The sequence below is a fragment of the Panthera leo genome, chromosome D2 (assembly GCF_018350215.1).
Source record: "Panthera leo isolate Ple1 chromosome D2, P.leo_Ple1_pat1.1, whole genome shotgun sequence".
NCBI classification, from domain to species: Eukaryota; Metazoa; Chordata; class Mammalia; order Carnivora; family Felidae; genus Panthera; species Panthera leo.
Window position 1 is genome coordinate 86,108,815 of NC_056689.1, and position 27,054 is coordinate 86,135,868.

At 60.7% G+C, this 27,054-nt stretch overlaps 1 protein-coding gene across 8 annotated transcripts in view; it reads right to left on the reverse strand.

Moving 5' to 3' along the window:
- Positions 1-1,048: 1,048 nt before the first annotated feature.
- Positions 1,049-27,054, reverse strand: part of STK32C (serine/threonine kinase 32C) — a 97,442-nt gene continuing 71,436 nt past the window's right edge. For 7 of the 8 annotated variants that reach the window (XM_042907456.1, XM_042907460.1, XM_042907455.1 and 4 more), the window contains 10 exons: positions 12,517-12,668; positions 9,710-9,883; positions 8,801-8,838; positions 8,610-8,699; positions 8,294-8,397; positions 7,709-7,825; positions 6,330-6,455; positions 6,120-6,251; positions 2,630-2,697; positions 1,049-1,710 (listed from right to left, as the gene is read on the reverse strand). In XM_042907456.1, coding sequence (XP_042763390.1) covers positions 1,572-1,710; positions 2,630-2,697; positions 6,120-6,251; positions 6,330-6,455; positions 7,709-7,825; positions 8,294-8,397; positions 8,610-8,699; positions 8,801-8,838; positions 9,710-9,883; positions 12,517-12,668 — 1,140 coding nt within the window. In that variant the 3' untranslated portion in view covers positions 1,049-1,571. Of the gene's footprint in view, positions 1,711-2,629; positions 2,698-6,119; positions 6,252-6,329; positions 6,456-7,708; positions 7,826-8,293; positions 8,398-8,609; positions 8,700-8,800; positions 8,839-9,709; positions 9,884-12,516; positions 12,669-17,243; positions 17,310-27,054 lie in introns of those variants that run through there. The other variant, XM_042907461.1, reaches the window with a different exon arrangement.

The following is a 27,054-nucleotide window of genomic DNA, read 5'->3' on the forward strand; positions in this document are numbered from 1 at the left end:
CAAGACAGAGCAAACCAGGGCTTTGACTCAGAAGGCACTGATGGCCTGGCCTCACTGCTTTCATAGAAATCGTGCTGCTTCTCTGCTCCAGGTGTGCAATGTCCCCGAAGGGTGTATTTGCTCTAAGAGCAGGGTGTTCATGGTCAGGGGGACGACAAGCTGCACCGGTCGGGGACAGTCCCTTCCACCCTGCGCCTGCAGCGCCCATTCCTGGTGGTGACCAGGGAGCTTTTCCAGCTGTGCCCTCTGGGGGAGCACAGCCCCAGCCTGGAATCTGGGCTTCCTGTGGGGCTGCCCCCAGGAGAAGGCCCGACCCGGCGGTCCCCAGATCTGTTTGGTCAGTGCAGCCTCAGAGCTGCATTTCCGGGGCTCCGCCGGGCCGACGTCCAGGCACAGGCGAGAGGTGATCGAGGAGCCAGGTCACACCCACATCCGCGCAGCCAGCACAGGAAAGGGGTGTGCTATCCCCTGGGGTCTCAAAGTGCACACTGAGATTCACAAGGTTTTACAGAACCCTAACCTCTTCTTCGTTCTTGCCTCTGGAACCACCAGGTCTCCACCTAGAACTTTCTCTGGGGGCTGGCACCACCCACAGGTGTCCTGCAGCTGCCCACCTCTGGACCCTGGCTTCCCGGTAGTGACTCCTGTGTCCCCTGCGTGGGCACACGGGGTTGTCTCTGACATGAACCCCCCCGGCCCTCGGCGAGCAGGGAGCTCCCTTTGCCCAACTCAGCCAGCTGCGGTTCTGGATCTGGTTCTGGTTCTCCGCTGCCCCGGGCTCCTCTGCCCCCACCCCACTGGCAGGCTTCGCCACCGCCCCTGTCGGCAGACTCCGCCCCTGCCCCGCCCCACCCCACCGACAGGCTCCGCCTCTGCCCCGCCCTCATCGACGGGCCCCGCCTCTTCCGTGCCTCCACTGGCCGACTCCGCCTCTGTCCCGCCCCGTTCCCGCCAGCAGGCTCCGCCTCTGCCCCCCCCCCCTCCCCCGGCTTTGTACAACCCCTGCAGGCTTACAACACGCACGACACTGGACACCGAGCAGCTCTTAGGTCGTGATGCTCAGAGGTGACAACTGTACAGAAACACAGCAGAAGTCGCCAGAACAATGTGTCTATAAAAACACTCCTCACCTTTCCGCACGAGACTCCGTGCGCCCCGGGGAGCCAGTGCACGGACGTCCGGCAGCCGACGGCGGGGCCGGTGCCGAGGGCTTATGTACAGCTGAGGCTGGTGGCACTGGAGCCTCTGTGGCTTGCCAGTGGTGGGCCGGAGGGGTGGGGGTGGGGGGGCACCAGCGGAGGCCGCAGGCCTCCTGCCACCGTTGCAGGTAATGGAGCCACCGGGGCGTGTCCCCCACTCCGGGCGGTTGCCATGGGCCACGGAGAGCCCTCGAGCAGGCTCGGCAGTCAGCCCGTCCCCGTGCAAACAAGGCCAGGGAGCAGCGCGGCCACCAGGCCCGGGGTCTGTGCTGGGAGGGGCCGGGCTGCTCGGCGGGGAATGTCCACGCTGGGCCTCTGCCCGCCACCCCGTCCTGTCCTCCTGGCAGACCTGGGTCTGCAAAGCAGCGGGAGCTAACTCTCGGTGAGGCGGGAGGGGCAGATGGGGCCGCACATGGACAGGGCGGGGCGCGTCCCCTCGCGGTCCTCCGCAGCCTCCCCGGCCCCGGGGGCCGGCGGCGGCTCGCTCGCGGGGTCCTGGCTCTTCTTCAGCCTGTGGGGGGGAAACACAAGGAGGGGCTTTCTGCAGCCTCTCCGGCAGCCGCAGGACGCTTCTGGCCACCCCCAACCCCGGCCTTGGCCCAGGACTTGCAGAATGGGTCCCCCAGGGACTCGCCGGAAGAAGTGCCCCTCCAGGCACCGCACGGGGCAGAGAATGGACGTGGGGTGGGCCAGGGGTCAGCCCAGCCCAGCAGCACCCTGCCCGACCACTGAGGCCTCAGACTCAACAGTGGGGCTGGGGAGCCAGAGCCGAGAAGGACACCTAGTGTAAGGGCACGTCCTGTGGGTCAGCAGTTTTGGAACAAAGCTTGTCAAGAGCTTGCCTGAGTGTCCTTATCCAGGCCTCCGGCCTCCAGGATGGCAGCCAGTGCCCTAAACCAGTGCCCACACATCGTCCTGGTCACCGGAGTGCAGAGCTGCCTCCTCCAGGAAGCCCTCCGTGCTGCACCTTACCACCCCTCTCCTGGGCCCGCAGCGCTGGGCTTCCTCCCTCCACTGCAGCAGGTGTCTTAGCTGTCTGAGGCCTGTCCTAGCTTCCTGCTAACCAGCTGTGCCCTTTCTGTCCCATGGTCCCTGACGTTCAGGAAAGTGTGGCGTGCACGAGGGAGGGATATCAGTCCATGTGCCTGCAGGACTGCCCAGCCATCACCCCCCGCTGGGAAGTCCGCGGAGTCTCTCCTCAGGAGAGGCTGGCTGTTAGACCTCAGTTTAGAAGTGCAAGCTCCCAAGCTCCCCTCCCTCCCACACAAGCCTGAGCAGGGGCCTCCCACTCTCCCTTCCTGGGAGGGTGGGGACCTGCTTCCCCGGTCCCCTGATGCCCTATGGCTGCCGGGGCTCGGGACCTGTGTGGCCCAGAGAGCCTCCGCCTCCTCTTGGCGCCCTGCTGCCCGCCCCCCAGCGCACGCACTCACTTTTCTCTGTTAAAAATCACAAAGTCTTGCTGGATCGCATCAAGGCAGTCCTGAAGGTAGTCATTCTCCTGTTAGAAAGACATACCAATGAATGTAATGGATGCTGTTAGACTCCCTCCCCTCCCCTCAGATGGGTTCCCGAGCGTCCCTCCCAGCCTGTCTCTTGCCCTGCTGTGGCCTGCACCTGTGGCTTTCTGTGGAGACCTGATCCGGGCTGTTGGAGAAACTCTGCCCTCAGGCAGCCAGAACATCTGGGAGTTTGCATCTCCTGGGCGACCCTCAGCCAGTGACCAAAGGGTGCCCAGTTTGGAAGCCCAGCCACTGCCTCAGGGCAGACGCTGCCATGAAGGCAAGGTCTGCAGGACAAAACTTGGGCCAAAAACCATACCTGGCTTGGCTCCCTCCCCTCCCTGGATCAAAGCCAAGGTCCTGGGAGACAGAGCTGGCCTCTGAAATCTGGGAGGGCCTGAGTGCACACATGTGGCCACGATGGCCCCTTCCAGCCACAAGAGGGCCCTCCCCACCGGAGGACAGCAGCACCTCCCCACCCCCCCAACCCATCTGCCTCCACCTGCCCCCAGCAGCAGGGTCTGTGTGAGACCCGCTAAGGTCAGAAGGGCACCGCCTGGTGCAGGAGCAGAGGCTGGGTGGGTGCCCGGAGGACTGACGGGTGTGGGGCATACGCAGGAGGGACAGTGTGGGTGTGGGGCGTCCTCCCATGGCCGGGAGCTAACTCCCGGGCAAGAACCCTGGAGGGGGTCTAACATGCTGCCGGGCAGCTCCTGGAAACTTGGAAGGAATGATGGCCCGCCGAAGATTCCAGAACAGCCCGGGACGAGTGCTGTCTCAAGAGAGGTGGGCAGCCAGAAAGGGCGGACAGACTCAACATCGAAGAACTGATTGCCCTCAGACAACCATGCTCTCCTGGGGGGCCCAGAGGACGTTCCTTTCAGCGAGGCACTAACGACTCAGCTGGTGAGGGGGCAGGGCACCATGGAGCAGCTTGGCACCGCCTGGGCTCTGCAGGAGACGCTGCTCTAGAACCGAGCCCCCCGGCGGCCATGGTGATGATGGTGCGCCAGAAGAGCACAAGCCTGGACCCAACTTATCTGGACCCAGCCAAGTGGGAGTAAGCCCTGTAACCGGCCGCACCGTGCAGCGGGAAGCAGGTCCCCCTGCGCCCGGGTCTAGCGGTGTCCAATGGGTCCCAGCGCTCCTAGGGCCAGGGACACGGACAGCCAGCCCATGCTCACACACACACGTGCACCCATGCACACAAACGCATATGTGCACACATCCTCACACATGTGCACAGGTGCACACATCGCACATGCACATACATCTCCGTGCACACACACACACGTATTTACACACGCTCACGCTTTGCACCCATGCTTGCACACGTGCGCACACCTTCACGCACAAGCATGCTCACACACGTGCACCCCTGTGCACACACGTACATGCACACGTGTGCACACTTTCACACATGCACACATGTGCACAATGCTCACACATGTATACATGTGCACACATGCTCGCACACACGCACCCACACGCACCCATACACACACACGCACACATGCACAGTAAGATCAAGGGTACGAGAGAAAGCTGTCACCAGCCACCTTGATGGAAATTCACACCATTTCCCGGGTGTACCTTTGGAAGTCTGTTGGATACAGGGTCTGAGCTAACGCTTGGCCACGCCCACCTGGCAGCTGGGTGGGAGCAAGTGTCCCCTCCCCGCCCAGTGGCTGGCCCCCAACACCCCCACCCCTGCCCTGAGTGCATAATCAAAATCCACTCATTTGGCTTCTGGTACAGCCCTGGTAGCTGGTCCTGGATCTGTGGGGTAACGGCCGTACCATGCACGAGGCCAACAGGCTCCTGAAACTGCACCCCCCCCAACAAAGCAGCCTAGATCTACAAAAACAAGTCCGCACCAGAATGGAATGGCAGTGACAAGTGCCACCGTCACGACTGTAAGTCTGTGCCTTTGCCTTCGAGCCCTCAGGGCACAAGGACGCCACTCCCCGTTACCCTCCCGCTCACTAGGGAGACCTGGCACCTGGCTCAGGGCAGACGATGGGGACCGTGGCACGTGTGGCCCAGGGCAGCTCCAGGCAGAGCTGCGGAGCCCGAGGCAGCATGTTACCAGCGTGGACCATGCACGGCTGTGTGCGGCACACAGCCACCGACGTGACGGGGCCACCCTTCCAGTGCCCACAGGGGAGGGGCCAGGGCCAGCGTGCACGCACCCAAGGTGGATGACTGTACTTCCAGGAAACGCTTATTTTGGGTTGATTAGTCTTTGAAAGCCATGCCAAGCAGTTCAACGGGAAAACAGCAGCGTCTTCAGCACATGAATGGGTGGATATCCACGTGCAGGAGTGACCGTGGACCTGACGCTACCCATAAAAGTTAACTCAAAACGGACCCCAGACCTAAATGCGAGAGGTAAAGTGATAGAATGCGAAGAAGAAAGCGCAGAAGGAAATCTTCGATAAGACGCCAGATGCACAAAATAAGAGAGGAGTGGAGACATCGTACTTCATCAACATCTGTCGCAAACGACCCCACCCGACGAGAAAAGAGAAAGCCACCGAACAGAAGAAACTATTTGCAGCTCATGTCTCTGACGAGTGTCTCAGGACAGGTGAACGGCTCTTAGCAATCATAAAAAGATAAGGAGCGTGGTTCCGGTGCTTTCGCGTGAGCGGCTCAGAGTCGGTGCTCCCACGGTCACAACAGAACAGCCCCAAAGGGAAACGTGCGGGGCCACACCTGCAGTCCCACCTCTGAACACCAGGGGCCGCCACCAGCAGTCCAGAGTCCAGGCTCCCAGGGCACCCCCCAGCCCGGACCCGGCAGTGTGCTGAACGTGGCTGACACCCAGCCCCCGCCTGACCCCTGTGCCCGGGGGCAGGCCCGAGGAGGCGGCACCAGGGCTGGGGTCTTCTGCGTGCTCAGACCGGTCCAGGGGCAGGAGGGCCACAGCTGTGACTGCTGCCATCTGCACCTATACCCCAGCTGCTTCTGTGAGCACCAGCTGTCCCTCCGGGACAGGTGCAGGGTTGATCGTGCGCTCACACGCGAGCTCCCCAGGAGCGCCCCCACCCTCCCGGGAGAAGCTCTGTGACCTGGGGCAGGCGAGGGGTATCTGTGGGTTTCGCTGTGTCCCCCCAGAGTGATGTCCTAACTCCCAGCTCCTTGGAACGTGACACAGAGTCACATAAAGAGAGGGTCATCGGGGTTAGGGTGGGTCCTAACCCGTGGGTGATGGGTGGCCCTGTAAGAGAAGACACGTGCATGTGCCCCTGGGGGCAGAGGTGGGAGTGATGCGGGCCCGGGAGCCCTTCCACCAGGAGCAGGATCTCGAGGCGCTTCTACCTGCTGAGGAGAGGAAGCCAGGGGCTCGGCCGGGGGGTGGGTTTCAAGGTGGTGCCCCGGAGGGAGGGGGGGACCCCACACCAGGCCCCCCACTCACAGACTGAGAGCTGTCTCTGCTGCTGTCCCGGGACCTGTTCTTGGCCAGACGCTTCTTCTTCTTGTGAAGAGGCCTGGACTCCAGGATCATCTCCTCCAGCTCAAAGGTGGGGTCGCAGTGCAGGCGGCCTTTCTGTGGGGGGGATGGGAGCTGAGCCCCCCCCCCCTCCCCGCCGCCCCGTCGGCCCCCGCCCACCGCCCGCAGGCTTACATTGGGCACAAAGCCCGGTGCCACCTTCTTCTCGCTGAGGTCCTGCCACAGCACGCCGGCCAGCGATGGGGCCGCCTGCATGTCCTGTAGGCTGGAGGCTCGGTGCTTGGGGTCCACAGTGAGGAGCTGGAACACGACCCACGTCAGATGGCGCCCACGCCCAGCACAGCCCTGGCGCCCACAGGTGGCCACCTGCCCCAGGCCAGGGCACCCCACTAAAAGGATCTCAAGGGTCAGGCAAGGAAAGGGGGCACTGACTCCAGATCAGTGCAGTCATGTGGCCAAGGGGACAACCTGGCCAAGCCCCTGGAGCCCAAGGCCAGGGGAGGGCGTGTGGGGTCCACGGGGACCTTTGACTAAGAGTCACCAGCAGGTGGCAGCCTCAGCCTGGTGAACGGCAGGAAGGGCCCCAAGACCGGAACTAAGTGGACACAGCCCCTGGGAGCCTCGGGGTGCCGTGTGCGGTCGGGTCAGTGAGGCTGGGTGTCCCCTCACATGCTGTCCCTGTCCCTGTCTCAGAGAGAAGGCAGCAAACCCTATCCCAGGCGTCCCTGAGGTGTAGGCTTGGCGCACGGATGGCCCTTACTCCCTGCTTGGGTGTCTGGGGCCCAGGTCCACCGTGGGAGCTACCTGGGCAGGGGTGGGCAGAGCCATGTGGGGTGGAGGCTGGGTTAAGAACCTCTCAGGAACTGGGAGAGGCCGCTAGCTGCCCGTCTGTCATTCCAGGGGCGAAGGTCTCCAGCAGCAGGGGGGACATGCAGGGAGGGCCCTGTGGGCCAGGAGACGGGGGCCGGCTGGGCCTTGTGTGTCCTGTAAGCTCTTGCACGGCCGGTCCCGACCCCGGAGGTGCCCGTGTGCGACTCTCTGAGTGGAAAGCGGTGGGGCCGGCTGAGGGGCAGCCCCAGCCCAGGCCTGGACACCGGACCGAGGCACTGTGATAGCAGCACCTGGCCTGGGTCCCTGCCAGACTGAGGTCCCCTGGCTGCTGCAGCCACCTGTTCAGCCGTGGGGGGTGCAAGGGGGGTCTGGGGTCTTTTTCGTGTGCTCCCGGGGGGTGAGCCCGACTGCTGGCAGCAGGCAGTGGCCACCCATGTCTGGCAGAAGGTCGGGTAGAGGAGGCCAGAGCCTGCACGCACCCTCCCCCCCCGACACGTGTGACAGGGGGGCCTGCGCCTCAGTTTGGGCATCTGTGAAATGGGGTGATGCCAGGTCGTAGGATTTAGTTGGCGACGGGCACATGGCATTCGGCTCACAGCCAGTGCTCGGACTGGCCCAGCTACCGCAAGATGACAGAGAGCCCGGCGGGAGCGACACGGACGTGCACACGCAGGAAGCCGGTGCTTCCTCAGCGTGGGGTGGGGGGTGGGGTGGGGACTCACCTTCCGCAGCAGGGCCACCATCTCCTTGGACCAGGTGGGGACGTACTGGACGCTCACCGTGCTGAACAGCTGTACCAGGGACTCCACGGCATTGCTGGAGTGGACGTCGTAGGGCCTCTGGGGCGGGGGAGGCAGTGCTGCGGCAGGGGCCCCGCCACCCACAGGCCCCTGAGGCAGCGCCCCACCCCCAGCACACACATAGCACGGCCTCCGCTCCCAGGAAGATGCCGGGTCTGGGCCGCGCCTGCGTCCAGGACGGGAAACTGGCCAGGACAGGCCGCCCCTCTGGCCGGGCAGGAAGCACATCACCCCCACGGATGCCCCGGCCTGGGCGGATCGGCCCTGGAGGCCAGGAGGGGCCACCTTCCTCCAGGCTGGGGTCCTGCAGCGTGGCTGAGGGTGCAGGGCCTCGGAGGCCCCCCAGGAGGGATCGGGAGGGCCCCAGCCTCCCAGGGCTAGAGGGTGAGAGCAGGGGACCCCACAGGAAGGTCCCAAGGACGCAGCCCCACTGACAGTTCTCTCCTCTGCCTGGCCCTGCAGTGCCCCTCCCCTCCTCCCCAGCCCCCGGCCCCAGGAGCTCCATACCCATCCACGTAGCAGCTCGTAGGCCAGCACCCCCACCGACCACCAGTCCACCTCGAAGGAGTAGCCGCTGCCACCGCTGACGAAGGACTGGAAGATCTCCGGAGCTTTCCAGGGAGGGAGAGGCCACTGAGCATCCCGGAACCGCGGGTCCCCTCCCCGGCTGACCGCCTGGGGGACCCTCCCCCACCTGGTGTGGGCGGTGGGCCGACCCAGGAGTGTATCCTAGCTGTCACATCGTCACCTAGCGTCTGTCCGAGCCTGTCCCGCGCTACAGCAGGCTGGCCAGGCGGGTGCGAGGCTGGTGGCCGCGGCTCACCCATGTATGGCTTGGTCCCCGCCAGCGCGGTGGCCCTCTCCCCGTCCTTTATGATGGTGGCGATGTTGAAGTCGGTCAGGTGTGCGTGCCCTGCGAGGAGAGAAGACACAGCCGGGGTCCCGAGGGCTGGAGGGGCATCCCATGGGCAGGGCGCGCGCCCCCACGGCCAGCCTCCCGCAGCCCGGGCTCACCTTGCTCGTCCAGCAGGATGTTGTCGGGCTTGACGTCCCTGTTGCAGGAGCAGGAAGTGGGGAGATGGTCCAGGAGCCCTGTTCATGCCTTGCAGTCCCTGGCAGGGCTGGCGGCTCCCTCACGGCCCCTCCCCACTCAAGGCAGAGGCCCCCGAGACCCAGGTGGGCCTTGGGGAGATGCCACCTGGCAATTCTGACCGAGCCAGGTGAAGTAGCCGTTCTGGTTTCTGGCGAAGCGCCCCTCCCACCTGGGTGAGGCCAGGAAGACAGCAGGAACGCACTGGACACAAGGCTGCCAGAACCCCCAGAGGACAGCAGAATGCCGTCCCCAGCGCCCCAGGCTGGCTCCTCTCCCAGCACCCCCCTTCGTGGCTGGCCCTTCCCCAGCCCCCCGGGCTGGCCTCTCCTCAGAGCCCCGGGGCTGCACAGAATTGACGACTTGGGCCTCTGCCTTGCACCAACTGGCCTCAGGCGTCACCCTGCTCAGTAAATGTTCGCTGCCTGAACTGTGACCAGATAACAGAACCCCAGGCAGACACACAGAGACCCCATCTACTTGACTTCGTAATATACCACATGGGCTTCCTCGTTTCGTTCTGCGGATACAGCTCTGTCTTCCTAACTTCACCTGCTTTCAGCTAATGTTACACTCAGCCTGATTCCCCAAGGGCACGGCAATGAGCAAATGGACTCCTGCTGGGGGTGGGCAGCTGAACAGACCAGGTGAGGGCCGCCCTGATCCCGCCCCCGGGAGCAGCCGGGGCTGCTCGCCTAGGACCCACCCCGAGGTGGACATCAGGTGCACAGCCTTGGAGCCAGGCACTGGCTGGCCCAGGCGCCCCACCTGGGGGCAGGGGGTGGCCAGAGCAGGCAGGAGCCTGCCCGGGAGGCCATCAGGCAGGCACACACCTGTGGATGATGTGCTGACTGCGCAGGTAGTCGAGGGCCAGCGCCATCTCGCAGATGTACAGCCTCACCGTGTCCTCGGAGAACTGGACGTTCTGCTGCAGGTGGTAGCGGAGGTCCCCGCCCAGGAGCAGGTCTACCACCATGAACATGTCCTCCTCATCCTGGAAGGAGTACCTGCGGGCACCGGGGGAGGACCTGGCACACACGCACGGCCGGGGAGCCGGGGTCGCAGTTCCGTGCACAGATGGAACCCACAGACGCCACACCCGATGAACCCCCACCTCCCACGGGCACTCTCCGGGAGCGGGGTCCCGCCCGGGGTGCTGACCCAGCTCCTGCTCGGGAGCCGCTCTGAGCCGGGACCCTTGGGAAAGATGGAGGGGCCTGTCCTGATGGGAGAAGCCCAGCTGGGGGCAGAGACGTGGGAGTGACCGATGGAGAGAAGGATACATCGTCTCTGGCCATTTCCCTGCTGCCCCTCTTCTCTCAAAAGGGGATAAAAGCATCTGCTTTGGAGGACCGTTAAGGAATGGAGACCTCAAGGCGAAATGCTCAGGCAGGGCTGGGCAAGGGGCCGGCTTCTAACAACAGTGGTGGTGGGGGTGGTGGTGATGGTGATGGTGGGGTGGGGATGCCGATGATGATGACAACGGTGATGACGAAGATAATGGGAGTAACAAGACAACATTTAAGGACCTCCTTCCATTTTGTAATTTCTTTTGTGAGCTCTCAGAGGGCCGTCTTACTGTTGAGCACTGGCTCTTTCCAAAATAAAGTCACGGGGCGCCTGGGGGCTCAGTCGGTTAAGCGTCCAGCTTTTTTTGGCCCAGGTCATGATCTCACAGTTCGTGAGTTCGAGCCCCCCTCAGGCTTCACGCTGACAGTGCAAAAAGCCTGTTTGGATCCTCTCTCTCTTTCCCTCCGCCTCTCTCTCTGCCCCTCCCCTGCTCGTGGTCTCTGTCTCTCTCTCTCTAAATAAATAAATAAGCTTAAAAAAAAGAAGAAAGTTACAAAGAATTGATTTTTTTCAGGTGATGTTCCTCTCGCTGCCCACCGGAAGCCACCCTGTCCTCATCTCAGGGGCAGGTGGCCTGGGGAGGGGATATGGGACCAGAGGGCAAAGGGACTCGGAAGGCCAGGCTCCGGGACAGGCCAGGAGTCCTGGGGAGCAGTGGACAAGAGCAGGCGGCCTCCCACGCCGGGAGCTGAGGCTGAGGCGGCCCTGTCCTGGTGGCGGGAGGCATCCCTGGCAGGCCCGCCCGTGGGGCTGGGGTGCTGGCCGCAGGAGCAGGGCCGGAAAACATCATGCTGACGGCTCACATCCCTCAGTCATCCTACGTGGAGCACTTTGTCCGTGTACGTGCGTCTCTAATTCTGCACTGGGGACCACTGCCACCCCTGCTCCACAGACGGGATGTCGTCTGCCGCAGCAGGAGGAGTTTGACGCAGGAGCCCGTGCTCCTGGCCACTAGGCACGTGGCCTCCCAGAGACAGCCCCAGAGGGTGTGGAGGGAAGCAGAGGCCCCCAGGTGGGAAATCCTGGGTCTTCTATCTCGGCAAGCCCCAGGGCCGGTGTCACGGTTGAGGGTCAGCCACACACGTCAGCCCCTTCCTGAGAGGCTGCAAGCAGGCGCGGCCCAGTGAGGCCCCCCCTGGCCGGCACAGAGTGGGTGGGTTTGAGGGGTGCTTGGACGCCCCTAGCTTTAGAACCGCTGCCCCAGGATGCCGAGAAGACCGCCATGGAGCACAGTGACACGGCGACACCGTGTGGCCCCGCCGGCCCCTCTGCTTGCCTGGACACTAGACATTCGTAGGGACATCGGGCCACAGTGAGGGAGGCCCGGGGCCGCGTGCAGGGGTGAGGGGCTGGAGGAGGCCCGGGCAGCCGGGCTCCACCGCCCTGGGCCCTGCTCAGCACCTCGCCCTCTTCCCACAACCACGTGGGGAAGGCCACACCCCCCACGCACAGCCAGCTCCTTCCTCCTGCCCGGTCTCCCCCCTGGGCGGGACCACGGTTCCGGTTCCGACGGGGAGAGCTGGCTGTGGGCTGCTGTTCGCGGCGCGGTACCCTCCCACCTGCTGCGGCCCAGGTAAATAAGCGAAGGGGGACCTGCGGCTCTGAGTGCGTCCTGCAGGAGCTATAGCACCAGGTCACTTTCAACGGCGCACCGTCCCCGCCTCTGTCCCCGATGCCGCTCAGCGGCCTCTCCCTCCATGTTGGGCTCCCAGTGGGGGCGGGGCTAGGCCTCGTCTCTCACACGCCTCCCCAGCTGCCGCAGCACCTGTGCCCACCGAGGGCCCTCGGGAACGCCACCGGGTCTGTGAGCCCGTCGGGGAGCACAGACCCCAGGACGGGAGGCTGTCAGGGAGGACTCGGGGAGGACCCCGGCGGGGAGGACTCTCGTGCAGCCCGACGCTCACGGAGGAGAGAGGAGGGTGATCTCACTGCAGCCCGTGTCTGCCTCCCCTCAGGGGCTGGTCTTGGCGACCATTCTAGGGAGGAACTCAGGCCCCCAAAACTCTCCCCCACTGGCTTTAGCGCCAGAAACTCCAGGGGCCACAGGCCTCCTTCCGGGGAAAGCCTGGGCTTCCCGCGGGTGGGAAACCTGCATCAACACGTGCGTCGCGCACACCTGGACGGCGCTGGCCCTGGGGAACCTGAAGGTGAGCGCGTGGGGCGCGGGCCGTGGGCGTCGGGGCATCCCAGAGGCAGGAGAGGGGGGAGCAGCGGGGAGGGGTGCCGGGGGCAGGGGAGGGTGGCGGCGGGTCCAGCCTGGGCTCCGTGCCCGCGAGGCGAGCTCACGCACCACAGGTTCACCAGGAAGACGTGCTCGATCTCCTGCAGGATCTCCAGCTCCCGGAACACGTTGCGCACCTCGTCCCGCTCGATGCAGTGCTGCTTGTTCATGTACTTCATGGCGTACATCTTCTCCGTGTCCCGCTTCTGCACGATGCACACCTGGGGGCAGAGGGCGCTTCAGGTGGACGCCACCACCCCACCTCCCACGCTGGCCACGGCAGACGTGACTCGGGAACGACTGGATGTCTCTGGTGGGGCAAATTCCTGTGCGAGGCGCCTTCGGAAAGCAGGCAGGACCCAGCCGGGAGCACGGCGCTGGGGCCCAGGAACCCCACCCCCACCACCAGCGGTGACCCACTGCCCCTTCCTGGGGCTCGGAGCAGCAGCTGGCTTGGAGGGCCGCTGGGGACGAGGTGGGGAGACCCCTCAGCCAGAGCTCTGCACCTGGGAAGGCCCCAGGCGTGAGAGCTGCTGTCCTCGTCAACCCTGAGCCACCATCCCCAGAGCAACAGGGACCCTCCTACGATGGTGGGGCCCCTGCACGGCTCTCAAGTGCTAATCCCACCCAGCACGGAGCTGCGAAGTCCATTCGCGATGTTGGCGGCACTCACACGTTGGGCAGAGGGTGGGGGTGCAGGGACAGCAGAACCACAGAAGCAGCAGAGACTCGTGCGAGCCCGAGTGGCCAAGGGGCGTCCATCAGAGCCACGGACAAAGGTCTCCAACAGCAAACGGGGCTAACGCACAAAATCACAGGCCGGGGGCCGCGTTCCCCACTCAAGTCATCGAGGGACCTCTCGAGGACAGAAAGCCCAAGTCACGCCTGAGGGTCCCCACAGCCTTTGGGCTCCAGGTGTTCAAGTAGCCGGAGCTGGGGGAACTCGAGGAGCGGGGAGACTGTCCGGGGGCCCCACCCAAAGGCAGGTGGCCTGGACCTGACCGGAAGTGTCAGTGAGCATCAGGGTCGCGGGCCAAACCCGCGGGATGCAGCCCTTTTGGGTGAAGCCCACGGTCCCTCACCTGGGAACACATCCTAAGACACGAAGGTGTTTTGTGGGTTTTTTTCAGAAGATGTTTACCAGTTGAGCAAACTGCTTATCACAGACTGATGCTCACCAACCTGAGCATCCAGCAACCTTATGAACACCGGGCAAGTGAGCTCAACGAGATGCCACACAGCCACTGAAACTGAATTTATAAACACTGTTAAGCACGTGTGACGACTTTCATAAGGCCAAGCAAAACCGCAAGGCTGTGCCATTTAATGCGGGACGCATCGATGACGTACCCGATGCGGGCAGAACCGGAACTGAGCACAGGGCACGCACCGCCCCTCACTCTGGCTCCTGCACCGTCACCGTGGGGGAGTCTGGTGGCAGGGCTGCCCCATGGTGGGGAGGCAGCCGGTGACTGCTGGCTTCGGGGTGCCGGACACAACTGAGCAGCCTGCGTGCTGAATCCCCCCATCCTCCAGGGACAGGACCCTCGTGAGGCACAGCAGCACCGGGCACACCTCCCTGCCAGCCCCAGACGGGCAAGGCGTGTGGCGTGGCGCCCGCGTGACACCCACGTGACATCTGCGTGACGCCCGCGTGATGTGCCTGTGCAGCTCCCACCTTAAACCCGCCCAGGGGCCGTGCAGGCCGCCGAGACCCCCGCAGAGCTCTGCCTACGACTGCCTCTGGCTGGGCTGACTCCCCAGAAAGCCCGCAGTCCGGAGCCGGGGACCTGACCTCAGACCTGCGTCGCTTCGGGCGTCCAAAGACCCCCATCTGCTCTTGATGCCGCGAGAGTCAAGGCCCCCCCACCCTCGTTGTTCTGCCCAGACTGGGGGGGCCCGACATGCAGGAGCCCCGTCCCTGAGGGGGGGCAGAGCGGGGCTGGGAAGGGAGGCCACGACCAATGCCCTGCCCTAACCTTGCCGCCAGGCCTTCCCACGCAGAGAGAGGTTTGGAGCCATCCCCGTCCTCCTGACTGTCCCCCAAAGGGAACAGCGGGGGTCACTTCTCTGACAGGAGCATAAACAGTCATAAAAACGTCCCCAAGGGGCGTGGGGATGGGCAGAGCTCTCCTGGTGGGGACGGGGGCAGTGACCACTGTGCCCGCCGGCTCCCCCGTGGGGACCTTGCATGTTCGGGGACCCCTGCTGACCGGGATGAGGCAGGGTGCCAGGCTGGGTCTGAGAAAGAGATGCCCAAGCCACAGGGCTGCCCCCGCCCCCTGGATTCACCCGTTGCTCTCCCGGCCCCTGTGGCCACACACAGCAGACAGACCCCTGTCCGGGAGCCCTCGGGCCGCCCTCGTCCCTGGGCCCGTCCTCCGTCATCCGCTCCTCGCCGGCTGTCCAGCGGCCTCCTCAGCGGCTGACCCTCCCTTTCCCCACCTGCTAAACGTGAACGTTATGCTGGCTCACAAGCCTGTGAGGAGTCAGGACTTCTCGTGCTCACGCGTCCACTGACCACGGCTTTGTCTCTGCCACGCTCAGCTGGCCAATGGCCTCAAAGACATCCACATCCTGGTCCCTGAGCCCCGTGACACGTGACCTTCCCGGGAGATCATCCCGGACTGTTCAGCAGGGTCCTCATGAGCGGGAGGCGGTGGGAGACGTGAGCCGCAGGGTGTCTGGGCCAGAGCGGGCAGCACGGACCCGGCCGCTTCAGTGACAGACTCATTTCTCACAGCTCTGAGGCTGCACGACCAAGACCAAGGTGCTGGCAGATTCCGTTCCTGGTGGGGGCCCGCTTCCGGTGCTCACGTGTCCTCAGCAGCCTGTCCTCCGTGGGCGCACGCACAGAGCTCTGGTCTCCTCCCCTCCCCTCCACAGGTGCCCGACACTAATGCCATCACCCGCCCGCCTGCACACCCTCCGCTAAGCCTAAGCCCCCCCAAAGCCCCCACCTCCAAATACCATCACACGGGGAGGGGGGCTTCAACATGGGAAGTCGGGGCACAGTTCAGTCCGTGGCAGAAACGTGACGCCCAGAGGGAGGGGCCGCCACGTGTGGTCATTTGTCGCGGTGGCCTCAGGAAGCCACGTCCTGGGAGCTGTGAGGGACAGCCGGTGTCACTGGGCCATGTGATCCATCTCTGCTGTGAAACACTCTCCTTCCGAGCCGTCGGGGATGCTCTGGGCGCAGATGCAGGGTTCGGGGGCCCTGACGGACGGAGACTGGATAGAGGCCAGGCCAGACCATGAGGTCTGTAAAGCCTCTCCCACAGACAAGGCCATTAGCATGAGAACCGTTCCCTTTCTTGAATCTTTCCTCTCATTTCAGCCAAACGGCCCGAAGTTCGTCCACGGGATGGGCAGCCGAGGCGCTCTCCGGGCTTCCGCACCCGGAAGCTGTCAACGCGGCCCAGACAGTGGGCTTACCGGCTCCCCCGTGTCTCCGTGAGCCAGGCCTCGGATCTGGGACGTCACCCAGAAACGCAGACTGAAGGAGCCTCGAGACCCCAGCTCTAGGCAATTATGCAAATGCGTCTGATCAAGTGTGATCACAGCAATTAAAAGCCAAATCACCCGCTGTCCCCTCTGCTCTCCCGACGCTCTTCCTCGAGATTTCTGAGCTGAGTGGGGATGGCTGGAGTTCTCTCCCGCTGGCTGACGATCTGAGGGGCCCCACGGTGGCAGGCGGACTGCCCACAGGGGCTCCTGGCCGGAGTCACTGGTGGAGAAGCCCAGAGCTCCAGAAACACCTCCGCCTCCACCCGAGGGGGCACATTCTGTGGCTCTGAGCCTGGCTGAGTCCCCCGGGGCTCTGAAGGGTGCTGCCCCCAGAGCCTGGCCGCCCTAGCGGATTCCATCAAGCAGCTGCCAGGTAAGGGCCTGTGAGCCATCCTAAGGGCAAATCTGCGCGCCCCCCCCCCCCAACTTTTGTCAGGCCCACTTGTCTGTGCGCCGACATGGAGGGAGAGCGGATTCCCGGCGTGCATCTGAAGGTGCTCTGGAAAGGCTCGCTGCGGCCCCGTGGCTGGGGACACGGGCGGCCACGCGGTCCCTCCTGCCATCTCCAAGGAAATCGGTGTAGGCGGTGCTGATGGGGTTCAGCTCGCTGGGCCGGGGCCTGGGGGGAGGTGGAGCCCAGCCGAGCAGCAAGCTGACCTCAGGGCCACCAGTACCCACAGCTCAAGGGCCCTTCCCAGCCAGAAGGAGGAAGGGCGAGCCAAGCCCAGACCCAGACTCCCTGAATTTTTGGGCTCTGTGTCCTGGAAGGTTCACAGCTCAACTGATCACAGCCAAAAACCTGGAGGGGGTGGAGGCAGAGCTTTGTCTCCGTGATTTCTGGGGAGCACGACGGGACAGGAAGGGCCTGGGAGCCCCCCTCCAGACCCTGCTGTGGGCCCCAGCACGACAAGGCAGGAAGGGCCTGGGTGGCCCCCGCCCAGAGCCTGACATGGGCCCCACAGATGGCAATGGTCCTTCCTTCCTCAGGTCAGCTCTCCGTCCACACTGCCTGCTCCAGAGAGGAGGGAGGGTGTCTCCAGTTACTTTCTAAGTTCAGAGGGGCAGGAGAAAATCATTGTAAAACCTGGTTCTGTGACGTGTAGCCTCGGTGTCAGGCCCGGCGGGTTACAGATCCTCAGCCCCCCGATGCTGTCCTTTGTGTCCCTTGTCCTACAGAGGCCACAGGGGCCACCGTCATCTCTCCCCACCTGTCCTGTTTGTGCTGGGAAACTGTCCAGCATCACCTGTCCAGTGATAGACCAGCAGGTCCGTGATTTAAGGCGTCCTACCTCATGGGAGCCCGAAGCTGTTTTGACCTCCTGTGACAACAAGGCTCTTGGCCTTCTTACTGTCTTTGGCAGAAAGTCTGGACCTTGGGAGGCCCACATCATTTGTGCCCTCTTTGGGGACACCACTTGTGTCCTTTGTTAAATCATAAAAGGCTAATTGGTTTTAAGCCATACAAAGGCCAGCTGATTTAAAATCCCATTAAAATAGGTATGCCTTTAAAGATTTGGACTTTTATTCCTAAAAGGATTTTTTTAGAGTGCCCTCATCCTAAATAATGTCCTGGCATTGCCTGTGGGGAGATTAAATTAACGGAAGACTCACAGGGATGTCTTGCTACTTAGAGCCTCAGTAGTGAGACAAAGCCGGGAGTTAAGCCCACACCCCCTGTAAACTCCACCTGTGCTCCCCCAACCCCAGATGCTGGTCCCTCACTGGGACTGTGACCGAACTCCCTCAGCACCAACCCCTCCCGTTTGGGCCCCCACCACAAAAAGTCACTGGACTACCCTATCCGTAGGGAAAGAAAAACTTAAAAATTACCTTAAGTCCTTGATAATAGGAAAAGACATCCCAGAACTCCTTGATGAAAATGTACATTCTTTCCTGGTGTTTGAGATGCACAGATGGTCTCTTTGCTAGATGCGAGCCCTCTGGAGGAAATACAAGCTTCTGGGGAAATAACTTGACTTCCAATCGAAGGAAACAAGAAGGGAGCTGTTTGGGACTAAACTGACAAGTGAAACCCTCTCAAAAGTCTTTTCCACTAGAGCTGGTTAAAATGTTGGTGGGACACAGGTGACCTCAACTTCCAGAAATGCATTTTTTTTTTAAATTTTTTTTTTTAGTGTTTTTATTTATTTTTGAAGGAGAGAGAGAGACAGAGCAGGAGCAGGGGAGGAGCAGAGAGAGAGGGAGACACAGAATCCGAAGCAGGCTCCAGGCTCTGAGCTGTCAGCACAGAGCCCGACACGGGGCTCGAACTCACAAACCATGAGATCATGACCTGAGCTGAAGCCGGACGCTCAACCGACTGAGCCACCCGGGCGCCCCTAGAAATGCGCTTTGGATCCAACTGGTCTTTCATAAACTAGTGAGTTTTATACGATCACACACCTGCCTCGTGTGGCGCATTTCCCACCGGGGGATGGTGTGGCCAAAGGATTTGTAACAGCTCATCTGGGCGGCTTGAAGGAAAATAAGTGAGGAAGTATTACGTGCTTAAGTATTCTAAAACTCTCAGAAATACAGAAACTAACCCAATTTTTTTTTTTAAGTTCACGTGATCTAGGAAATCTTCAGTGGGGAAAAGCTAGTTTAAGTTTGCTGCCATAACGAACACAGATGCGTCTTCAGAGTTGTTGACATTAGATCTAATGCGGACGTACAACTTTCCCCACCTGGGTTTTTGCTAGTCAAATAAGTTCATTTTACGTCTATGCTACAAAATTTGTTGGCAAAAAAATAATAATACTAACTTAAGAAGATAGGTAGGTGGCTGTTTAACGTCTCATGAAATTTTCAAGAGCAATCCAAGCATAATTACTAAAAAGAGAAAAAAATTAAATAGATGCAAGTAGACCAAAAGTTTGTAAATGAACTTTTCAACAATAACAAATGTCTACTTAAGAATAGTTTCCAAACTGGGGCGCCTGGGTGGCTCGGTCAGTTAAGCAGCCGACTTTGGCTCAGGTCATGATCTCACGGTTCGTGGGTTCGAGCCCCATGTCGGGCTCTGTGCTGACAGCTCGGAGACTGTAGCCTGCTTCAGACTCTGTGTCTCCCTCTCTCTGCCCCTCCCCTGCTCACGCTCTCTCAAAAATGAATAAAAAAATTAAAAAAAATAAAGAAATAAAATAGTCTTTTTGACCTCAAACTAACTTCGGGGTTTTCAGAGGGTCCCTGAGGAAAAAGATTTGTTATTTCTCCGTATAAAAATACAGAGGTTACATTAATGAGGCTTATTTGACACATGAAGTGACACTGGGAAACGGTGAACTTAGAAGTGTTGCTAAATCTTTATGTTACATTTGTATGCACATATGCTGTGACACGCACGTTTCAGAAGTTATGTAAAATGGCTGGAAGCTTATCAACATCCTTAGCGGTTGTTTAATCAGTCGTAATTCCAATTATCTTAAAACGTCACATACCGTAGAAATAACCTAATTTCCTTGTCAACTGCACCACCTTTTGCAATACACTGTCATCAGATCTGTAACTACGGCTGTTTTCAGTCTGTCCCTGTTTGGAGATGGTCACTGGTTTACCGACACTTTGTGGAAAGCTTCTTATGACCACGTACAGACGAGAGAGTTTCATCTGCAGGAAGTCCGGGACCGGCTTCCACAGGGACCCTGGCAGAGAGGCTTCTGGAAACTGTGTGATCATGCCCCTGAGCCAGAGGAGACCTTCGGAAACTCTGAAGAAGCTGACAGCCCAGGATGGAGCACACCAGATTTAATTACGCGGGACCGAAGGAACCCGTGAGGGAGATCACCACATCTCTGACCTTTGTTTGAAACATGGCTGGTTCCTTAATGTTTGGTTTTCCAGACTTAAGAAATCCTATTTCTCCTTTCTCTCAAGCTGTCTATAGCTCACAGCCGTCTGGTAGATTATAGCTTTGGAATGGGATGGGGACATTTGGCTTTTCTCCCCACCTGATTCCTCCAAAATTTAGCAACTGCTACTAAATACTCTGACTTTCGCGCTGATGATTTGTGTAGGTTCAACGGGAATCTGTTCTCTTAGCAGTAGGACGTGATTAAAACCATCGGTTCTGTCACCAAGACCGACTGGGAGGCCACATTTGAAAGCGCGGCACGTGGAATCACTCGGCCAGACGTGAGAAACTCCTCCTCTGAGCTGACGGGGTCCACGCTTACCACGGGCCCGGAAATACCAGCCTGATGCCTGCTCACGGGTTCCTGGCCCTGCAGCTGAGTAAAGACGTCACTTCTTGACAGACCCAGGAACCCCAGGGCACCTCGGGGACCCGGAGAAGACAGGAATTCATCCAAATTTCTAGGTCCTGAAGGCAAAGCCTGACCTGGTTTCTTAGCCTCAAGAGCCTACATCTGATCCGAGATTCCTCATAAAAGTTCCAGCAACGCTGACTTAAAAGGGCCTATGCGGTCAGTCACTATTCTCGCCATACTTACGTAACTGATGAGGCCACGTTTGATGAGCCTTGACTTAGTTTGCAAAAAAATGAGTCTGACTTCAATCGTCTTTAATGAAAATGGGGGTTACTGTGGGGGAGAATTTTGTTTCGATAAAAGCGATGATACCCTTTGTGGGGTGTCCGCGGTGCCACGTGGGGTGTCCGCGGTGCCACGCTTCTTCCTTGTAAACTGCCTCCTGCCATTTTGTGCGTTCTGTCAATAATTAACATTTCCAGATTCCCCCCCCCCCACCCCGCCCCGATCTTTCTGACTTGGAAAAACTAAAAATGAAAACTGCCCTTTTCCCAAAGCCCAAAGCAGCTGGACAAGCTGATATAACTTCAGAGAGAGCATGCCAGCAGACCGCGTGCATGCGGCTGCGTGGGCCACTCCGGAAGCTCCCCGCGACGCCCCAGGCCACCAGAGACATTCCAACCAAACACCAGGAAACGCACCCACTGCCCCCGTCTCTCCTCCCTCCACCATCCAGAGGCACTGAGACCAGTCACTTAAAATCTCAGCTGACCGCCCTCCGGGCTCAGAGTCTGTCTGGGTTTATGATTTAGTCCGACATCAACCTTTGTCTTGTCTTCGTTTCCACAGAAACGCTTCTCATTAAATACCCGACTGACTGCTCACACCTTAGAGACAGGCGCGGCTTTGCGGGGACACCACCTGCAACGCTGAAACCCGTTTCGCTGAACTGACCTACTCTTGGGACTGACGAGCTATGGAGCAGGCCGTCCACTCGGCGCCTGGACTGTGACGCCCTGGGGGAGCTTCAAGGGGGCGGGGGTGTCGCTGAAATTCGCCACTCGGGCACAACATCATGAGCTGAGACATTTACAACACAGCAGGTGCGAGAAAGGCGCCCCCTTCCTTCCTAACAGAGAACACCCCCCACGCGGACGATGGTGGAAGATGTCCCCCCTGCACCAGGAGGGAGGTAAGGCCGAGAGACTTCTGGACAGACCTGCTTCTCACCTTCCGGTCCCCCCAGAGTGTGGTTACTCTTCCACATTGCCTCTGTCCAACCCGACATGAAAACACGTGGGCCCGGCCACTTCTTTGGGTCTCCATGACCTCACGAGGGCTCCTGGGCCACCTAAGACTTGCACTAAATAAACGTCTTATGTCAGCTGACTACTCGGGCTTAGCGGCAAACCCTAACAGAGCAAAGTCTGCCTCCTGCGGGTTCTCAGGAGGACCCAGCCCAGAGGACACGCCGACTTTGGACTTCTGGTCTCCAGAGCTGTGGGAGGATACGCTTCTGTCGTCGGAGGCCTTGAAGCTGTACCACTTCCTTAGCGGCCCCAGGACACGGATCCTTTCCCCGCACCTTCTGGAGGTGCCCGCCTCTGAAAATACCCTGCTTCCTTCTGGTGTCGGAGACCCTGCCCGCTGGGCCCCAGCCTCTGCCCTTGCCTGACACCCGCTGTCCTCTGTCCCTGACAACCGGGCCATTTGTCACGTGGCCCCACTGCAGCCCCCTCTGACCCCCCGTGTCCTCCAGCCGGGGCCTGACCACACCACTTCTGGGAGGCCCACGGGCCGCCGGGCACTCGACAGTTGTCCGGGAGGGGCCCTGGGCTCCACCCTGGCGTCCTTCACATCGGCCACGGGGCTCCCCCGAAAGGGCTGGCGACCCCCCTCGGCCGGAAAGGCTCGACCGGCCCGGCCTCCACGGTCTGCCCGGTCTGGTGCCATCCCTGCTCGCGGGGACCTCGGGTGCGCAGGCCACACGGGCAGCAAGCACAGAACGGGAGCGGGAGCGCTGGGGCCTTTCACGACTGAGCCTCTGGGGCCGTCCAATCGGTTCCTCGAACAAAACGGCTTTCTGAGCCGCTTCCTCCAGTAATCGACTTGGGTGGACTAAGAAGAAATGGAACCGGATGGTCGCACGAGGAGTGGACTGTGCCGACCCCAGGACCCAGGGTGGTCCCTGTGAGTGCGGCGGCTGGGGGTCCCCGCGAGTGCGGGCGGCCGGGGGTCCCTGTGAGTGTGGCTGGCCAGCACGGCCCGGAAGAGCTGCTGAGCAATGAGGGTAATTGCCGTGTTCGCTCAACGCTGTTTATGCGCTTTGCAGATTTAGCGATTCACCCCAAGCTCTTTTCCTCTCCAAGTAATTTTGCTCCCCAGAAAGCAAATGCCTGATGACAGGTCCTTGGAGCCTCAACACATCATAATGAAACTGGCTCCTGGTCCCACCTGGCGAGCTTCTCCCCACGGGAAAGGCCGTCTGGCTGTGGATGGAGGGAAGAGTGGGAGCCCGGCCTCCATGGCACCAGCTTCCCGAGGGTGCCCGGCTTCACTGACCGGGGACCCACGTCCAGACCCCACAGCGGCTTCACTGACCCGGGGACCCACGTCCAGACCCCACGGCGGCTTCACTGACCCGGGGACCCACGTCCAGACCCCACGGCGGGGCCGCCCCTCGCCGGGGGAGAGCTGGGATCAGGATCTCCCGGGCGTGCCGACCTCTGCATGCCAGACTGCCCTGCAGAGCAGGATTTTGTCTGCCTCGTTCCCACGTTTCCCAGCACCTGCAACGGGGCTGGCGCATAGTGAGGACATTTTGATAAACATGTGACGAAGGGTCCAGTGCCGTCCAGAGACGCTTCCTCTCCAGGCAGAAGGAGCAGGTGTGGCCGGGCTCCTGCCCCAGGGTCCTAGCAGGGTGCTCGGCGAGCCAACCGCAGGCATGTCCTGGCCACACGGGGCCCCTCATCCACAGACAGGCCCTCGACCAGCTACCCGGGTACCGGGGGTGGGGGTCCACTTCCATTTTCTCATGTAATCCCCACAGCACCCTCGTCTTGAGGACGAGGAAGCAGAGTGCAGTCGGTCCCCACGAAGCCCCCATTCCAGCCTGCAAACACGGGGCCCAGCGTCCAGGCCAAACCCAATGGAAGACGTACAGCCACCTTGACGACTTTGTTTTGTGTCTGCATCAGACAGAATCAAATAAGCACCGGAAAGTGAGGGAGACTGATTCTCTCCTGAAGGACTCAGGAGTGAGCTGAGCACGTGCACGGCAGGCCGGGGCCACTGCCTCTGGCTCCCTCCCCAGGGGCTTTATCAGCACGGTCCACCTTTCCTGGAGCTGACAAGCTTGTCCTAAAATTCATTTGGGAAAACAAGCAAAAATAGGCAGAAAAACATTTAAAAAATTTTAAAGTTATTATTATTATTTATTTTTGAGAGAGATACAGACAGAATGTGAGTGGGTTAGGGGCAGAAAAAGAGGGAGACGCAGAATCCGAAGCAGGATCCAGGCTCCGAGCTGTCAGCCCAGAGCCCGACGCGGGGCTCGAACTCACAAGCTGTGAGATCATGATCTGAGCCGAAGTCGGACGCTCAACCGAATGAGCCCCCCAGGCGCCCCCAGAAAAAACATTTAAAAGGAGAGCAAGGCAGTGACCACAGACACTAGAACTTCACCCGTGAAAGTGTGTCCTGGGGCAGGACAGGTGTTCAGGCCAAAGGGAAGGAAGAGAGAAGCCAGAAACAGACCCGCCGCAGAAAGGCTTCGTGTAGCATAACGGTGGCATCTCAAATTTATGGGAAAGTGGACTTCTTAATAAGCGATGTTGGAATAACCGAACCACTATTTAAAAAAAAGACACAATTGGATCCATTCATGACAAGCCACAAGCCAGAACAGATTCCAGACGCAGTTCTAACACGATGCAGGAGATGTAGGCGTGAGAAAAGAAAACACGGTGGGGGCAGGGACAACATTCCCAGGACACAAAACCCCTGGCAACAAGGAGAAAGGTCAATAAACAAGACTACAGAAAAATAAAGCTTTTTTATGTGGAAAAGACACATAAAACTGAAAGACAACACACGGGGAAAATATTTGCAACTGACATCAGAAACGAAGGGCTAACATCCCTGGTATTCAATGAGCCTCTAAAAAAAAAAAAGACCATCAACTCGATAGAAACACAGGCAAAGTCCCGTCACTTGGCCTCCTAACACTTAAAGATGCACAACCTTGCTTATCATGAAGTGGACTGGAGGGTGGCAGACGCGTCCCGCCCACAAAGTCACCGCGCCAATGAGCGCTGCTCCAGTAGCCGCTGGACGAGGGGGGATCCCCTTCGTCCTGGAGCGCCATTCAGTGAAGGGGACAAAGGCCTTTAACCCGCACGAGCTGTTCCCTACAAACTTCGCTGACGGCAAGTTTGTTTTGTAAATAACTATGGCAGCTCATCAGAGAATAATCCCCCGGAAGGAGGGGGTAGCGGTGGTCATAGCTGGCCGCCACGCTCTGCCGGGGACCACGAGGTGGGGGGTGCGGCGGGGTCGAACCTGACCCGCCCTGCAGGTGGAGACCATGACGGATGCACACAAGGCAGGTGGGAGCACGTCAGGGACCAGCACGCACGACGGCCTGGAGGCCCACAGAGGGACCACGGGGATACGGGGATACGGGGACACGGGGAGCGGGGCCACGGACTGTCCCGGACGGGCCTCGTGTGGATGGCGTTGCGCGTCATCGCATGGGCCATCGCCATCAAACCACGGAACATTTGTGAGACGTCGGGGAACGTGAACCTGATACGAGCGACTGGCGTGAAGCATCTCAGGCGTGGGAGGGGCCGTGGTCATGCTTGAGGAGAGTCTTCCCCTCTCGCAGACACACGCTGCAAATGCCGATAAGGGGAGACACTTTCCCGGGGTCATTTCCCGGAGTGTGGGCGGGAGGCGGGCAGCGGCCGGCACTGAAACTACGCGTCCACAGAGCTGGAATGCCCGGGTGGTGCGGAACTGCTCTCCTCCTCCCCGTCTGTACCTGTGCTTGAAGTTTTCAATTTATTTTTTATTTTTTCAATGTTTTTTAAAATTTATTTTTGAGAGGGAGACAGAGCGTGAGTGGGGGAGGGGCAGAGAGAGAGGGAGACACAGAATCCGAAGCAGGCTCCGGGCTCTGAGCCGTCAGCACCAAGCCCAACGTGGGGCTTGAAGCCACAGACTGCAAGATCATGACCTGAGCCGAAGTCGGACGCTTAACCGACTGAGCCCCGCAGGCACCCCATGTGCTTGACGTTTTTCAAAATTAAAAACTAAAAATTAGAAGATGTGAGGCCTGAGCAGGGGCCTCAGGAGTAGCACCGGGTGAACCCCAAGAGCTGCCTCCCCAAGCGGCAGAGCCCACAGGATGGGCAGGTTTGTGGTGGGGGGTGGGGGGAGCTCAGCATTGGCGCTGGGGGAGGCCTGGGGGTTGGGATCCTGGGGGCTGAGGGCTGAGTGCCTTGGGAACCTCGATTAGCCCACCTGAGGCGGCAAAGCCCACAGGTGGCCAGACACCCAGACTGGAGATGGACCCGGGGGGCTCCTGGGACAGCCTGGTCCAGGGCGCCCACACCGCCTCCCACTCCTGAAGCACCCAGGCAGCCGCACCGGCCTAGTAAAGGAAGCTCCCTTCTCACTCAGGACACACGTGGGGGCGGCCGTCCCTGGCGGGCTGTGGGCTCACCCTCCGCCGTCCACCCACGTGGCCCGCCCCAGCCACTCGGCCCAGAACCAGGTGCACCTCTCGGGCGTCAGTCCCCCAGCAGCCCCGCAGCCAGGACGATGACCACTCACACGCTGTCCGGGGACAAGAATGAGAAAGCAGGTGTGAGCATCCTTCTCCAGAATCAGCCTCTAGGGAGATGGCTATTTTAAGGCACAAAATCGAAGCCTGGGTGACCCAGAGACCAACCCAGCAAGTTCACATTGTGCTCTGGCCCACTTCGAAGCCCGTGGTCTGTTCGATGCTGCTCCCAGGGGAACCCGCCACGCTGGGTCTCTTGGGTCCGAAGGTGCCGGTCCCTGCAGGTCCCGTCCTGGCCTTGCCCTCAGCCTGGGGGGTGTCCAGAGCCGACCCCTCCACCAAGTGAGCTCCCTGTGGTAGGGAGAGGAAGGAGGCTGGGCTCTCGGCCTCCGCCCTCCCCGCTACCCCTGTCCAGTTCCTTCTCGCTGGACACGGACCGCCCACGGCCCCTCCCACCAACGCACCTGGTTCTCCGACCGGCGCCTTGTGCCCCTCCCCCGACTCCTTAGGGCTTGGTCTGTTTGGTCCCCGGCATCCCTCTCCCCTCCAGAGTCACTGCCCTTTAGCCCCACCGCACCCCACCCAGCAGGGTCCCTTTTTTGGGGGCAGAATAGACTGACCCAGGTCAGCTAGGCAGGGTCCCTCATCGGGCTGGTGGCTCTGTGGCTACACTCTTCCTATCAGGGCACCCCAGGTAATAGCTGCTCATAGGATCACTTATGAAATTTAAATCCGAACATGGGTTCTGCAGAGTGGAACCAAGACGGAAAGGCAGCCGTGCAGGAGGCCCAGGGCGCCGGGTAAGAGTTGTGAGCCGGTCCGGCACCCGGAGAAAGGCCAAGGCCAAGCCCCCCCCACTAGTGTTCCAGGGCTCAGGGCCTGGGGCGTGAGCAACCTGGGCCTCACCAGCCCTGCCTGGGGCTCCGGGTCAGATGAGCCAGAACTCAGGGTCTCAGGGGTGACCCTCGTTGGAGCAGGCGTCAGCCTTTCCCTGCTTTTAATGCTGAACGATACTGCATGGACGGACCACCGTTTGTCCACTCGTCCACGGTGGACACTCGCGTCCCTTCCACCTGTGGGCTCCTGTGAAGTGTGCTGCTG